General features: G+C 45.2%; 1 protein-coding gene across 5 annotated transcripts in view; it reads right to left on the reverse strand.

Moving 5' to 3' along the window:
• Positions 1-15,795, reverse strand: part of CCDC47 (coiled-coil domain containing 47) — a 67,879-nt gene that overhangs the window by 19,448 nt on the left and 32,636 nt on the right. For all 5 annotated transcript variants that reach the window (XM_068121216.2, XM_078780624.1, XM_078780625.1 and 2 more), the window contains 5 exons: positions 10,540-10,650; positions 10,220-10,305; positions 9,999-10,057; positions 4,672-4,781; positions 517-684 (listed from right to left, as the gene is read on the reverse strand). In XM_068121216.2, the coding sequence (XP_067977317.2) occupies positions 517-684; positions 4,672-4,781; positions 9,999-10,057; positions 10,220-10,305; positions 10,540-10,650 (534 nt within the window). The remainder of the gene's footprint in view (positions 1-516; positions 685-4,671; positions 4,782-9,998; positions 10,058-10,219; positions 10,306-10,539; positions 10,651-15,795) is intronic.

Consider the following 15,795-nt stretch of genomic DNA (forward strand, 5'->3'; position numbering starts at 1 on the left):
TCACAATGGCCACCATAAAATACATATGTTGCACGATCTCGGCTTCTAATCAAGCTAGAAACTTAATTAAATATGCTAATCCTATGTTTTCTGGGTCAAGAAATCCAATAAAGGCCTCAAAATAGTGCTCAGGATTATAGAAAAGCAACAAACAAAGGTAATTGAAAACCATTGTCTTTATATTTGTGATATTACATAATACATGATATTGCAAGTCCTTTGAAGTTATAGGTATGGGTTTATGAAGGAAGAAAGCAGCCTTGTTAGTATCAGATTGAACTATAAGTCAACACAGGATCAACTCGGTCTATACCGTTCAGGAATATGCTTTTACAGATCTTCATCACTGTCCTGAGTGTCATTTTTGCAAAGGTGTCTACGCGAACGCCAACATTAATTTTTGGATTCCTCATGCTCTGAATATTCCATAAATGTATAGTTTTGTTAATCTCCAAAAAATTTTAACGAAAAAACATAGTGAACCTGACTACTATGACAAGTAAGGTGAGAGCCAACCTCGAGTCGGCGTTGTTTCTCTGGATCTTCCTCGTCCATGATCCGTTGCTTTTCCGCACGACGTCGGTCTTCGCGTCGGACCTGGGCTGCCTCCTGCCGCTGAGCATGCGACAGCTTTTGGTACGCCTCAGCAACACGTGCACGATTTCGCTCAGATTTCAGCTTTGCCTAGGCATGGTGGATATAGCAGACAGGGAATTGCATACCAAGGTAACTCCAAACGCTGCATGAATGAAAGCTGGATGTTTGGGTAAATTTAAACACGACCTTTTGAAGATAATTAACCGGCTTATTTAATTAAAACAAAAACATGCTTTATCCTTGGTCAGTCTGCTATCCCTCGCAGGTGTCTCAAACTTTTTCGGCCTGCCCAAAAACGCCTTGCATTGGAACAGGCCACAATGGTTTTCCATTTCGATTAAGCACTCAAAATTGATTGTTTTGACTTTCCTCACTCAGATCATCAAATGCCTGATCTTCATGCCAATGAATAGCTGTATAGATCACTTTTGTCGTTGCTATAGTTTTCGATATAGGAGCTTGGAGCGATTTTATGCTTTATATGATGTGATTTTCCATGATAGCCTCTCATGGACTAAAGTACGTAATCAAAATCTGCCTTACGATTTGAGGATCCGAGCTGGTGGACCAAACAACTCTCAAAATCTGGAGTGAAATTTATAAATTTTAAGAAATCAGCGATTCTTCTAACTAAATGTGTAAGTGTATTTATTTAAGGAAGGCTGTCATCGCTCCTGCTCTATTGCCTTCATTCATACTCCACTGGGACCTGTGAAACTTGTTGAGGACCCCAAAGATTTGATTGAACAATCTCTTTTTAAAATTCCCTCGATAATGATGGACCTAGATTGCATCAATTTCAAAGCATTAAATAGGTGGAGATTGGAATGTCGGATCTGCCAAACATTTTCGGCCTTTTGAACCAGAAGCATTCCGGAATCTGCAAGGCAGTTCTAAGATTTTAAAAATAGAGCGGGAAATCCATATAGTATTATGAATTACCTAAAGGCTCCTTCGTTCAGGATGTGGGGCGTAAAAAGAGCCTCGCAACTCTGAAAATGCCACATAACCTAAAATGCACATAATCCGGTGGGCCTCTTCGTTGGATTGCTTGCCCCTCCCTCCCAGAGTGTACAATACGTCAACCCAGTGTTTCACAGGCAGGGTGATTCATCAATGTGTGTGCAACATGTGATGCGACATGTGATGAAGGCTTTGCTTTCCCACCCTTCCCCCCCCCCCTCTCCTCCACCCCCTTCTGTCTCTCCCCTACCCTCTCTCGCCCTCCAAACCCCAACTGAATCCTCCTCTCCCTCTCTCTCTGTCCCACATCTTTCTCTCTGGCTCCCTCTCTGGGAGGAGGGCTGGGAGGATGGAGGGGAAGGGGATGGAAGAGGGAGGGGAAGGAGTGGGAGTCTGGAGGGAGGGAAAGGGTAGGGTGGGAGTCTGAAAGGAGGGGCTGGTGTGAGGAGGGAGGTGAAGAGGTGGGAGTCTGAAGGGGTTAGGGTGGGAAGAGGAGGAGGTAGGGGACGAGGTGGGAGGAGGGATTCTGCATTGCCGTCACATCCGAGTGATGTTTATTGCATACATTATTCTCAAAATAATTTTGAGGTTTTTGATTTTTTACAAGTACCTTGATTTCCCTCAAATGTATTATTAATCTTGATGTGATATAGAATAAGGTGAAGTTTATGCTCCCAATAATGAAACCAAGATGATAAAACGATCTAAACCAATATCAATAACATTTTTGCATATACAAAATTGAAGGGTCAAAATGAGACTTTTTTTAAATGCCATAATTTCCCAAGAACCACAAGATGAAAATCTCTATCAACCAGAACCCATGCAATGCTATTCTGAAATGGAAATCCACATAATCGTGTCCATATCATTTGGAACAGAAACTCAGGGAGCTAAATATTACAAATGAGATGCTGCAAAACATTCCAGGAGCACACATTTATACGATTACAGTATCGACACGTTGCTTACCTGAAACCGATGGTTGTCCATTTGAAAATAAGCAGCCCACGAAGTAACACTTAACCACAAGCATTTTGAGTTGCTGAAAGCAGTTGTAGAAGGCCTCTAAATGTTATGCCCTTTATCTGTCAGAGATTTTCAAATACTTTCAAAGTTATTATACAGATGGCCTTTCATCTTTTATTTGCCAAGAAATAATGAAAAGTCAAAGTGACAAATCAGGCACATATGAAGACTGATCAAAGTAATAAAGCTGATGTTTGGAGAGAGCGGAGGGATGGGAGAGGAAGGAACAGATAAAGTGAAATAGGCCTTCTGAGACAACAGTTACAAGTCATGACATTTGATCATCAATCTCGTAAGCTGCACGGATTTATCCCTCGAGCATGTGCTGCACATGGTGATATTAAATAATTTTGGAATGCCATTTGTCCCACCTTGTTCACTGCACAAACTTAAGCTTTTAGGATATAGAGGAAGAAAAAAAAAAAAGACAATTTGATTGGAAATCTTCCACTAAATGGACATGTAATTGTAAATCCATCATGTACTTACTATCTTCATTCAAAAGGTTTTCATCCATCACACAAAATTACTATGGAATGCTCTTGAGATCAATCAATACGCCATCATTAACAATAATAATAATATTAATAATAATAATAATAATAATAGCCCCATGAGGAACTGATGGTTGTTTCCCCATGTTTTCTGAAAAGATTTTAAAATAAATTACCTTTGTTTGACGTGGAAACCCCCCTTTTTCAGCCTCTTATGGGGGTGCATCTGGATGGGGGAGCACAACCTCATGAGACCTTACTGTTTTAATGATTCGTACCAAATTTGGTCCATATCGGCCATGTAGTTTGTGAGCAAAATATGCGTTAGTGAATATGAGGGATATGTCGAGGGAATATGAGGGAGCCCGTGGCCCCCTTTCTAGGGTTGATACGGCCATGCGGAGCACATCTTAAGGTTAGGGCATGGTCCTGATACCTCGTGACAAGTTCGATCTGGATCTGTTTAGCTGTTTCTGAGAAGATTTTTGAATAAAATACCAATATTTGGGGCAAAACCCCCTTTCATCCCATTTCTAGGGGGAGCATTTGGATGGGGAGTACAACCCTATGAGACGTTGCTGTCCTGATGCATCATACCAATTTTTGTCCATAATTGGACAGGTAGTTTGGAAGGAGATGTTCGAGTTAAATGTTAACAGATGCACGTACCGTACGGACGGATGGCCAGACACCGGGATCCACTGTGAAGTTATTTCGGAGAAATAACCTAAAACTGCTTTATTCAATTCCACGTATTGCAACACCATGTTGGATTTCACATGAATTACATTAATCCTGAAACAAATTTTTTTTTTAAATACATCATGAAAGAAGATTGCAAAGAAATACAATTAGGGTTAAATGATGTATTTATATTGGAGTTAAGTAATTAAAGAACAATACATTTTCCTTAAAAAATACAAAGGTATCCAAAATGTTTAATAAATCGATATACATATTTTCATGTGTTTGTTTGTTACTCATTCACGGCCGATCTGTAGCACCTAGAGGCCCCAAGTTTTGGGTGTCGGTACTTCAGAATCTGGCCAAGGGTTTAAGCCAAGGTGTCGGTACGTTGGCTTTAACGTCTGTTTAGAGGCCAAATACCACAATGAATATTGGGATGTGGGGTCGGGCACTGCTGCCACTAGCCCACAGGCAAAAGGTAACCACCATGAGGCCAATAACTCCATAGCCTTTCAATGTCCAACACGTCCTGAAACCACCGCCGGGAAAAGCTCACCGGCTGGGCAGCACCGGGTATTCCCTCCCTCCCTTCCCCCGGGTATCCTCTGCCACACCACTATACCCTGCTGCACCCACTTAATAACCTTTAAGTCCACACCCCGTAAGGAATGAAGCCGGGGTTCAAATCCAAAAACATCGTTGCATATTTAATATCATGATGGACAGACAGACAGACAGAACCAATCACAATATCCCCCAATTTTTTTCAAAAAGCATGGGGAGAAAAAGGAAGAAGGATCAGACTATAAAGTAACAATTATATGAACTAAGTAAGGTAAAGCACTGTTCTGTGACTGACATTGTTTAATCAACATCCACCGTCTTATCTGGCAGCTCTCACCTCTTTGCTGAGTCGTACTTTCTTCATTTTATCCATCGAATATATTACCATCTTCATGAGAGGCAACATCCCCTCCATGTCCTTATTTGTAGCTTTACCCATTCCTGGCACTGCAAATAGAAATTTACACAAAAATAAAGATCAAACACAACATGTACAAACATATCAAAGTTCCAAAACTGCATTGCATTTTATCATCATCATCAATGTACCATAATCTTTACAGAGCGTCGGTCTCATGGCAAGGGTTATGCTGAGTGGTTTCCCTTTGCCTTCCCAGCAGTGGAATTTGTCATTTGAAACTTCAGGGCAGGAATTTGTCATTTGTTAAGGATTCTGGCAATAACTCGCCTATTCTTCACGAAAGACGATGTGGGATCTTTAACATCCACCAACAACCAGTATGGGCGAGACATCCTCCAGCTTACCCCCCTCCTTGTGATGGACGGTGCACTCGCATGCAAAACAACAGGTGGACATGTCCTCAGTTAAAACAGGCATGTCTCTATAGCGCCATGTGGTGAGGTGTTTGTTACATATTCCATGCATCCGTCCCCCAATGTTGACTGCACCTATAAAGTTTAATTAAAAAATGAGAAAAATGTGTCGTAATTACATTTCTTGGGATTTGACCTTTTGACCCTTGGTATTTGACCTATGATGCTACTTTTGCACTGTCTTACCATGCGGTGATCACAACTGAGTTTGGTGAATTTCTGCGCAACCGATGGAGAGATAGCGTGACGAATGCAAAGACAGACGGAGCTGATTACAATATCCTTTCCAAAAAGCGTGGGGATGAAAATCTTCCACCCCTTCCGGGCCCTAAAGTGAATCCTGCCACCATGACTTACACACACATATGCCGAAAGTTCAAAACCGGTCCCTTGAAGTGCAAAGCTCACCTGTTGCTCATTTTTGTGCCCACGAGTCTTCACGTGGCCCCACCCACTAACAAGAGGCTTTTCTGCATACAATCTTCTCCAAACTATAGTCTATAAATTACATATTGTTACGTTTGTGGGAGTAAACAAAGAAATACCTTAGGAAAGTTCAGAATGAGTAGATTGATATGCTCCGTATGTGTGAAGCCATCTCGATGTACGTAAGTAGGCCGTCTGTCCGGGTAAGAGCGTTTGCATGTCACCATAAGGGGCGTGGCTTTGGGCTAATTAATTATAGGGCTTAAAGATTAATTCCCCAGTGTGTAATTTGCCTCCTGTGGTCTATCCCTAATGATCTTATTACATTCAGCCAGCCATGAAATTGAGAGCTCAATAAAACAACAATCGCACTGTTATGGGACTCATTCGCTCAAAGCGCTGCCAGGGCCGACAGAAACAGCATTTGCCGATCGGCAAGGAAACCCCGACGTCATCTGAACATTCCCGAACGATGACTGGACTCCGCCCCCCCCCCTCCCTCACCCCCCGACGACTCGTGGTGAAGAGGCCACACCCCGGCCTTCGTGATTGGTGGAAGCCCAATGGGACGATTGAGTAGTGCTCGATGATTGGACAAAGTGTGCCGTCAGCGTGGAACATTCGAGAGCTGGAGGACAAAGACGAGGTTTCGCCATTTTTGGCCTTCTTCGTGCTGGCGTTTTTTGGAGGCGGTCATATATTCTCTTTTGTCCTGCCGTTTGTTGGAGGCAGTTGCATTTGCTTCTCTCTGGTACTGGCAGCAAGTCGAGCGGTCACAGCATTTTAGCTCTCTCTAGCTTGGTCGCGGGCGGTGGTGCATCTTTGCTTGTGGAAAAAGACTGAGCAAGAGCGGTTTGGGGCAGTTGGCATCGCAGGGAAGAGAATCGGCGTGGGTGTTGTGCTTCCCCGGGACGGCAGAGGGAATTGCAGGAGAGTCAGCAGCGCGAAAGGACCTCACGTTGGTACGTCGAGGAGCACGACTCCCCACCATTTTGTGCGCTTCACGCGCGGTGGTTTGGAGGCGACGAACGACCAGCAAGCCTTACCAGCCATTTGGGGACGCAAAGCTGAGTGCCGGCTGATTTATCAAAACATTATTTATTTCCTTTTACTTTCGTTTCCCCCTTGTTTGTATAAGAGTCTGAATGGAGACGTCTCAAATTAGGAAATAGGTTTTTACCTCGCATTCATTTTATTTGGGTTACGATTACTTTTAATAAATTCATTATTTGTTGAATTTCACTTTGAAGTGTTGAATTCACTCTGCCGCTCCATTCCTCTTCCCTCAGATCGGCAGTCTGCAGCCTCCTCACTCTCTGAAGACCTGGACAAAATCACAGACTGGTCAAACAAGTGGAACATGTCTTTCAATCCTGACAAATCTCACACTTTTACTACGTCTCTCCGAAAAGATCGACTGGTCAACCCTCCCATCTACTTTCTCAACAATCCTCTCAAAGAAGTTCTGTCGCTCAAGCTTTTGGGTCTCACTATCTGCCATGATCTTTCTTGGGAAAACCACATTTCCAAGCTGGCCTCCAAAGCCAATGGCCGACTGGGCATCCTCCGTCGTGCGAAGTCCTTCCTAGGCATACCTGAGCTCCTCACCACATACAAGGCTTTCATCCGCAGCTCAATGGAATACTGTTCTCCCCTATGGGCCGGTGCTCCTGCCTCACACCTAGCTCGGCTTCACGCTGTTGAAACCAAAGCTTTCAGAATCATTGGAATCTCCCGCGATGAAGCTATCTCTGAGGGCCTTTCACTCACTCACCGCAGGCAGGTAAGGTGGTCTTTATGTCTTCTACCGACTCTTCTCCGGCCTTGCTCCCCCAGCTCTCTCTGTGCTCTGTCCCCCAAATATTCCTTCAGGTCGCACAAGATCTGCCAGCAACCCTCTGATGGTTAAACTGCCGAAATCTCGGCTCTCTGCTCACCTTCACTCCTCTTTTCTCCCGCATCTGGAACAAACTCCCACACTCCCTTCAATCCCACTCCTCCCTCCAGGTCTTTAAAACAGCTGTTCACCACCATCTCTTATCTTCCCCCATCCAAAACCTTGATATTTTCTACCCCCACTAATTCACCCCAGATCCACCTTGTTTGAAATTCCAACTTCTTTCCTGGAAGTTCTGGCAGTGTCCATATGTTTTATACCTCTCCCACCCCCCCCCCCCTTCCCATGCCTCCCTAACCCTAACCCTAACCCCCCAAAGCCCTGTCCCTCCCACAGATCTCTCGATGTCTCCCGGTCCCTGCTCTCAAATGTTGTGTTTGTGTCCTTCCCCCTCTCTCCCCATCTTGTCTACCGCTCCCGATGTTGTATGTTTTATGTGTCGGTTTGTCTTTCTGTGTGATTCATGTTCGCTCTTTCATGAGCCTCGATCTTGTATACAAAAAAAAACAAAAAAAAAATTTTGTTAACTTTTCTTGTCCTGGTTTGTTTCTTTGTTTTGTGGGTTTTATTTATTTTTTTATTTTTTTTGGTATACTGAATCGAGGCTCGTGAAAGAGCTAACATTTATTTCACAAACAAATCAACCAGACAAACAAAATATATAAAAAGAGGGAGCGGAAGACAAGATGGGGAGAGAAGGGGAAGCACACAAACACAACATTTGAGAGCAGGGAGAAGTGTGGGATGGAGAGGGCTTGGGGGGAGGAGGCGTGGGAAGGGGGGGGGGGGGGGGAAGAGGTATAAAACACAAGGAGACCAAGGACTTCCAGGACAGAAGTTGGTAACTGTAAGAGATGGTATTTTTTTTTGGAATGAATAGATTTGGTGAGCTAGACGAAAGCATCCTTTTATAGGAGAAGAAGAAAAAGGTGTTATAATATATGACAGAATATAGTTCTTCAGGGGAGAGATTAAACATTTCTAACCACGTGATCGCGTGATCACGAACAACGTGAATGAAGAACGAACGAACAAATAAGAACAACAAATAAATGAATAAGAACTGAGAAGGAAATATTTTGTTTGTGTTTTTTTTTTTTTGAGTTGATATTAAACAAGGAAGTATGGGGTGAACGACTGGGACGAAATAGAGAGCGAAAGTAATTGCAGCGCATTCGACGAACCGCTGAGAGAAAACAAAACCACAAGGTCGGAGACGGTAGCCTAAACCACATGGAAGTATAATGGAAGTATTGTTTTCATGTATTGTTATGCATTATGTTTTCCACTCTGTCAAAGCGCCTTTGGGCTTCTGGAAAAGCGCTATACAAAATAAATGAATTATTATTATTATTATTATAAGCCTACTAGTACTAGTACTAGGCCTCAGAATACATGACACGAAATAACCGACGATTGTGTATACATGTATGAAAAATTAACACCGAAAATTTTCCTAAAGACACGCTATAGGTACACACACCGAAAGATAGATACAGTCTCGACAAAAACACAATTGTGAAAAAATTACTTAGCTTCGAAAGCATGAGCGCATGGAACAGCTTCGAAAAACGTGACCTCCAATCTTCGGAATAACCCTGTGTGTTCCCGATCAGATAAGACTTCAAATCTTCCCGCGTGTGCCAAAAAGAATCCCGTCAAGTTCGAAATACACCTCGGAGTTAAAGCTCGTTCCGGTCATTCATCCTATTGGGGTCTTAACCCCGGGGACACGACAATATGCTGCTTCCTCAACGTCACATGTAACAAGAAGACTTACTCTGACATGTCGTTGATACATGTAAATTTAATCTACTCAAACCACATGGACCATACTATTATTACAACAATCCAGCTGTGGATCCCTCCCCTGCCCCCTTCCAAGTAACACTATGTTAAGAGGAAATGTTCAATAATAAAGAATTCATGAAGGAAAAGGAGGCAGAATGAGTTCATGATTTTTTGGAGCAAAAAAAGAATTGAAGGAGGGGTAATAAGATAAAGTCGAGGAGCATGAATTGAAAGGATAACACTTTGGATAAAGAAAGCGGAACGAGGTACGTGGCGTCAAAACAGAGACAGAATTTACATGCTCACTTGCTGAGGCATTGGTGAGGTCAGACAATCTCAAGGATGCTAATTTGGGAATACACAACAAGGTATGGTTAACCATGGAAAAGATGGATGAGAACACGGCCAGCAACACGGGGACAAAAATACAACAGAAAGACACAACATATCTGGCCCGGAAAACTTAGCTTTGATGAACTGGAAGGAAGAAGCATGACACAGCTACATTTATTTACTCCAGCAAGTAATTATCAAATTGCATTTTAGAGCTTACCATCATTAGACTCAAATGTCCATAAACGTGATAACAAATTGCAACGTTCATCCGAATCAGCCCACAGCATCTGCACCAGGCTACTAATCAAATCAAAATCTCAAGGCAGTGTCAAAGCAAATGTGGCAGCTTGGTGGCAAAAAATGCACAAACACAAACTCACCATTAAAGGTAAACAGCAAACACTTTTGGGTCTCTGGAAGCTTGACATTTTGTCCTTCCCTGTGAAGAATATATACTGCTATTACAACTCCAGCTTAAAACGTTTGACAAGGCATGGCTTATTAAAATCACTTACTGGATGCTGACTGACATAAATGAGGAAAGAGGTACCAAAGGAAAGCCACAATTCTTGATTTTAAAAAACCAATGACAATAACTTACTCCTGAGTAACTTTGACACCAGAATACTGATCAGAGAAATGAATGGACTCTATCTTCTCTGCATTATTTTTCAGGAAATGTATCATCTGCAGCAAAAGAGATCATCATTGCAAGGCATTTGTAAGTGTACTCATGCTGTTGAACAAAAAATTGCTTCAATTCCCAGAAAAAAATTTCAGTTGGAATTTCTGCAGCCAACCTAGCAGCAATGACTTCAAGGAAGAGTCCATTTTATATTACAACAATATCCCAACACAAAATTCAATGGATACGATTTGATTATACACCTGAGTAGGAAAAACAGGAAGCCTGTGGCTTACCTTTTCATCGAGAATGGCATCGCTAACCTCACCACTCTCACTCAGTATGTTCAGGCAATCTGGCAAGTGATAACGAGCTGCAGACTTCGGCTTCTCTCCACAGTAGTAGCTCTGGAAGAATCATAGACCATGTGATGGAACTCCACTTCAGCATGCTCAATGCTATAAATCTTAAGCAACTCTTGACACGCGAATAGTTCAACATAACGGGAAGGACAGCTTGAGGTACAAAATACCGGCCTCAATCTCCATAAAGGTAAAAAGTGAGGTTGTAAAAGCACTTGTGGTGACTCCCTCAGTTCCTCTCACCCACCCACCCAAACAGATAAGACACACACAATCGTTCAGAGTACATGACTACAAAGGTCCACCACCAAAAGTTTATTAGTTCTGCCACAGAAGGAAATAAAGTTCAAGGGGGGAGGGCCTCCATGTTGTAGCACTTTCACCCTCCTGCCCCTCCCCTCCCCGGGAATCCACATTCCTGGAACTCATTTCCAAGGCGAAAAAACAAACAAAAAAAAGCAAGCCGTGTCAGGCAACTGTACTGCGGCCATGCGAATATGGGCTATTTATAGTTATTACGAATTTGCCCTTCTGACCCAATTATTAATTACGAGCAAAGGTGCCCGATGTCGCTTCGCTACCGGGAATATTAAGAGTGGGGGAGAGAAGGTGAGAGGAGGGAAGTGGAGGGGGAGAGGAGGGAAGAGAGGGGGAGTGGAGAGGGAGAGGAAGCAGGAGGAAAGTGATGGGGGAGAGCATGAGGATGGGGACAGGGAGAAAGGGGAGGAGAGGGAAGGGGGGGGAGGAGAGGGAGGAGAGAGAGGAGAAGGGGAAGCAGTGGAGGGAACGGGGGGGGGGGGGGGAGCAGGAGGACGGAGAGAGGGGAACAGGAGGATGGGGAAGGAGCAGAAGAATGGGGACGAGGGAGCTGGAGAAAGGGGATGGGGAGAGCAGGAGGGAGCAAGTGGATGGGGAGAGGGGAGAGAAGGAGGGAGCAGGAGGATGGTGTTGGGGGCAACATAAGGACATAAGGGAGGGAGGGGGGTGAGAGGGGATCAGTGGGGGAGAAGGTTGAGTGGGGATCAGGGGGGAGGAGAGGGGGCAGGGATCAGGAAGAGGGGTGAGAGGGGAGCAGGATGGGGAGAAGAGGCAGGAGGATGTGGCAGATCAGGAAGAGGGAGCAAGGGTGTTCCATTACCAACTAGAATGGCATAATGTAGCTAGCATACCTCCGCCAGGTGAACAGTTTAGGTTTTGTATCCCACTGATAGGTCATATCTGGATCCAGACCTGAACCAAAATCGAATCAGCTTGTTCTTCTCACTTACCCAATTCATCCACCGAGTTGTCATAAGTCATCCACAACTTTTTGAAATATCGTGCCACATATCGTTTTTTATTTTTTGCCCTATTTCACAATGGTGAAGAATCACTTATAATATTCTCAGATCCAGATCTTCACCAAAATCTCATCATTTTGTCCTCGTCACATACCCAACCTCTCCACCAAATTTCATCCAAATCCATCCACAACCTTTTGAGATATCCTGTTAACAACAGACAGAGACAAACAACCTTCACTGTGCACATGCAACATGAAGCAAGCTTGGAAAGCTTGTGCCTTCCATTTTTCAAAAGTCAATTACCATGTACACAAGACAGGGGTGAAACATAGCCTCCATCCACCTTTGGTGGCAGAGGTAATAAGCTTGACAAGCACTCGTCAAGTGGCATAAGCACTCAAGGTAGCATGCCAACGAAACGGTTGATAAGAAACAGCTGGCTTGGCAAGCGATAGTAAGCTGATTGGTCAGGAAACGTACGCCATGCGGATGGGGTGGGCAAGTAACGTTCCGATGTTACCTTTCCCAAAATGAAGGGCCCCGGCCTGTGCTCCTCAGGCACCATTGTTAATCTGATGTGTGTGAATGACTCAAACCAAAACAAAGATTTTAATTATATACTGTTGTGGATATGAGAATGTTTTTTTAATTTTGTTGTTGTGGTAAAATGTTGTTGTAAAAGGTTGTTGTAAAATATCACCCCTCCTCCCTCCGTTTGTGGTTGTATAAAGGTCAAAGGGCGTTTCCGTAGTTAGTCCATAAAACATACATGCAGGACACGATATATCCTTTCTTTTGACAGTTATATCCTTATTATGTGTATTAGCGTAAGGCTGTGTCTTCCATTAATTGAAAGTACTCCATTGCACCAGTGAAAGAGAATAGATCCCCTTTCCTTCCCATCCCCAAAATCTCCATCCAATATTACATCCCCTCTCGTCATTGCCGAGCCTCGATTGCCCATATTACCTCCCCTCCAATAACCGCCATTGACCACGAGGCTCGAGTCAGGGAAGAAAGGCGTGTCTCCACCTCGTCATAGAGGGGGAGGAGTGAACCAGCCCCGCTCGACCAACCATGAGCCAGGGGTTTGGCTACAGAGGGCGGAGGAAGAGCGGTCGGGGAGGTTCGCAAAGGTTGAGGGGCGGGGGCCTATATAACCCAAGGCAGGGGTGTGGCCAAAGGAGATGAGTTTTTACCGGCAGACACAAGGGAGCCCAAGCCGTGGAGAGGAGTCAGAGAGATTCGCTTTTACAAGAGACTGGAAGAGTTGAGCTTTTACCAGAGACAAGACGGTTGAGCTTTTACAGAGAAGAGAGAACCCGTCACACCAAGGCTCCACCAAGCTCCGTGTTGGCTCCACCAAGCTCCGTGTTGGCTCCACCAAGCGTTCACCTCCAGCCATCCACCTCCTGCAATTCCCCGCGTGAGTCAGAGTCTTTTGTTTGTTCTGTCCTGGGTTAATTAAGTCTGTATAAGCTAGTATTTTCCCTGTGTCACCTGCGTCTTATGTGTTGTAAATAAACCTTGATTGCTTTCTTTTTGCTTGTGTGTAAATAGCCAATAAATTCAGTCGTATTTCCAAACCTTTCTTTGCCTTCTTTTTCCTCTTTGCATTGCGTCGTTTTCGTCTTTTCCCTCATTGAGCAGCTGGGGTGCGATACGGCCAAAGTCTGGGTGAATCGGGTGAGTTTTGTTAGGTCGCGGTCTTACACCACCGCTCGGTCTATAACATCTAACCGCGATCTATAACAATTGGTGTCTGGGAGTGGAATTCGGGTCCCGAACCAAATTTTTAAAACATCTAGAAAAAAAATTTTTGGTCAAAATTACGAGCTGCCGAAATTTGTTTTGTTTTACAAAACCTGAATTTTGAAATCGCGCCATGGCTGTTCAAGGCGACGGGATGCCGGTGGGAGAGATAGACGGGGTAGAATCGACCCAGGACCCCAGGGAAGAAGTGGGAAAAGTGGTGGAGGAGAGTAAAGAAGGTGTGGTTGAGGGTGTATCAGGTGCACAAAATGGCGCTCTCACGCACGAGGTATCAGGCGCGCAAAAAGGCGCCTCGTACGAGCGCGCGGCAGCCGAGCCCGCGGTGCCAACGGCCTGGGATCCATTTCTTGCAAATATGTTGAAATTTTTGACCCAGTGGGATGAAGAAAACAAAATGTATGCCCAGGGGCTCATATCCAACAGGGAAATTAACAACATGGGTGTTCAAATGACTAAGGAACTAAAAGAAACAACGAACGGAATGAGGGCCGATAGGGAGGCAAGGGAGCAGAGGGACAGAGACCGCAAGTTGGGCGAAAGGGTCCCAGGGGTGCACGACGAGGTAACGCGAGTCGAAAAGCGCTGGTTGAGCGAAGCGGAGAAAAGCACGGGTACAATGACGGGGGTAGAAATCGCGACACGGTGTTGGGAAAAGCCGGCGACCGCTGAGGTAGAGGAGGGTGTTTTATTAAAGCCAACGGTCGCCGAGGTGAATAAAGAAAAAGCAGTAGCGGGAATTAAAATTGAAGAGATGACGGAGGTAACCCGGGAATTGCAGGGAGAAATGGATTATGTACAAAGTCCCTGCTCACATCACGATGCTGTGCTTAACCCGAATGGAAGTTTGCAGGTTCGCGTGGAGAAAAGGATCCCCCAGGTGAGTCGTGCTGTATATTGTGCGGGTAGATTTTGTAAGAGGATGTTTAGCGACAAAAGAATTTTCGCGCGCTTGGGATCGAGGAAGCACCCGGGCGTTGGTGAAGGGTCCCGAGTGAGTGGAAATGGCACGCGTGGGAGGAAAAAGTGTGCGTCGGCGAGTGGGTGTGTTATAAAGTGTGGGAGTGAAACCGAGTGCGAGCGAGAATGCACGTCGGTGTGTACGGGGTGTGACACAGGGAGTGAGAGCAATACGGAGTGCACGCCCATGGTGAGTGTTACGGAGGACGTAACGGAGGAGAGGTGTGGACCGAAGTGTGCGCAAGAGGGGTGGTGTGTAGCAGAGAGAGCGTTGGTGGAATGTACGGACGGCGTTGGAACGCCAGGTTTTGTGAGGGTGAAAGGGGTAGCGTATGCTTGTAAGCATGCAAGTGAAGCATCGATGGTAACCGGTTTAGTGGTTAGAGCGACGGATAGCCGATGCGAGCACTCGGTGCGAGGGGTGCTTGGTTGGGTGCGAGGCCCGGCGTCGATCGAAGCTGCGTCGTTTCTCTTCGAAGCGTCGTTGCCGATTCGGGCTTGGCCCCGCCCCGCACGGTCGAGTCCGGGCTTTGTCGGGCGAGGCGACCGGTCCGGTTCGAGGGCGAGTGGGAGGAAGCGGAACGGTGCCCCCTCGTGGGGACGGGGTTCCGACCGGGGGAGATGGAGCCATCGGGCCCGGGACCGCAAGGTGCCGCGCAGAGATGGTGCGTGGAATCTCGGTCCAACCAAACCACCTCCCTTGAACCGAAAGCCGGACGGATTCAACCTGCAGGCAACCAAACCACCCGAATTCATTGCTCGGCTTTACGAAGCCGAGTTTAATGATGTCATGACGCACCGAGGCTAGGATATAGCGGACTGTGATGATGGTGATAGTGATAGTGTTTTGGACCCAAAATTAGAGAAAAACAAAATTTGATGATTGGCAAAGGATTGGCAGTAATGATTGGCAGATGATGGGTAGTGATTGGCAAATTTTTAATTTGTTGAAATTTGATGTGCGAAATTGGTAGTGAGAGACCCCCGATGTGGTGGGATGGCAAATCCACCATCCTTCCCATGTGGGGGCAAAGGAGCTATAGCTTATGGGGTGTATGGCAGTGAAAACTAGCCCGGGTGGGTTAGGTTATATGTGTGTAGGGATCTAGCGAAGATGACAGTAGGTGACGTTAAGTTTAGATAGTGACTGATACCTGTAGTGGGGACGCAGGTAGAT

This window comes from Myxine glutinosa, chromosome 6 (assembly GCF_964187855.1).
Source record: "Myxine glutinosa chromosome 6, kmMyxGlut1.1, whole genome shotgun sequence".
In the NCBI taxonomy this organism is placed as follows: domain Eukaryota; kingdom Metazoa; phylum Chordata; class Myxini; order Myxiniformes; family Myxinidae; genus Myxine; species Myxine glutinosa.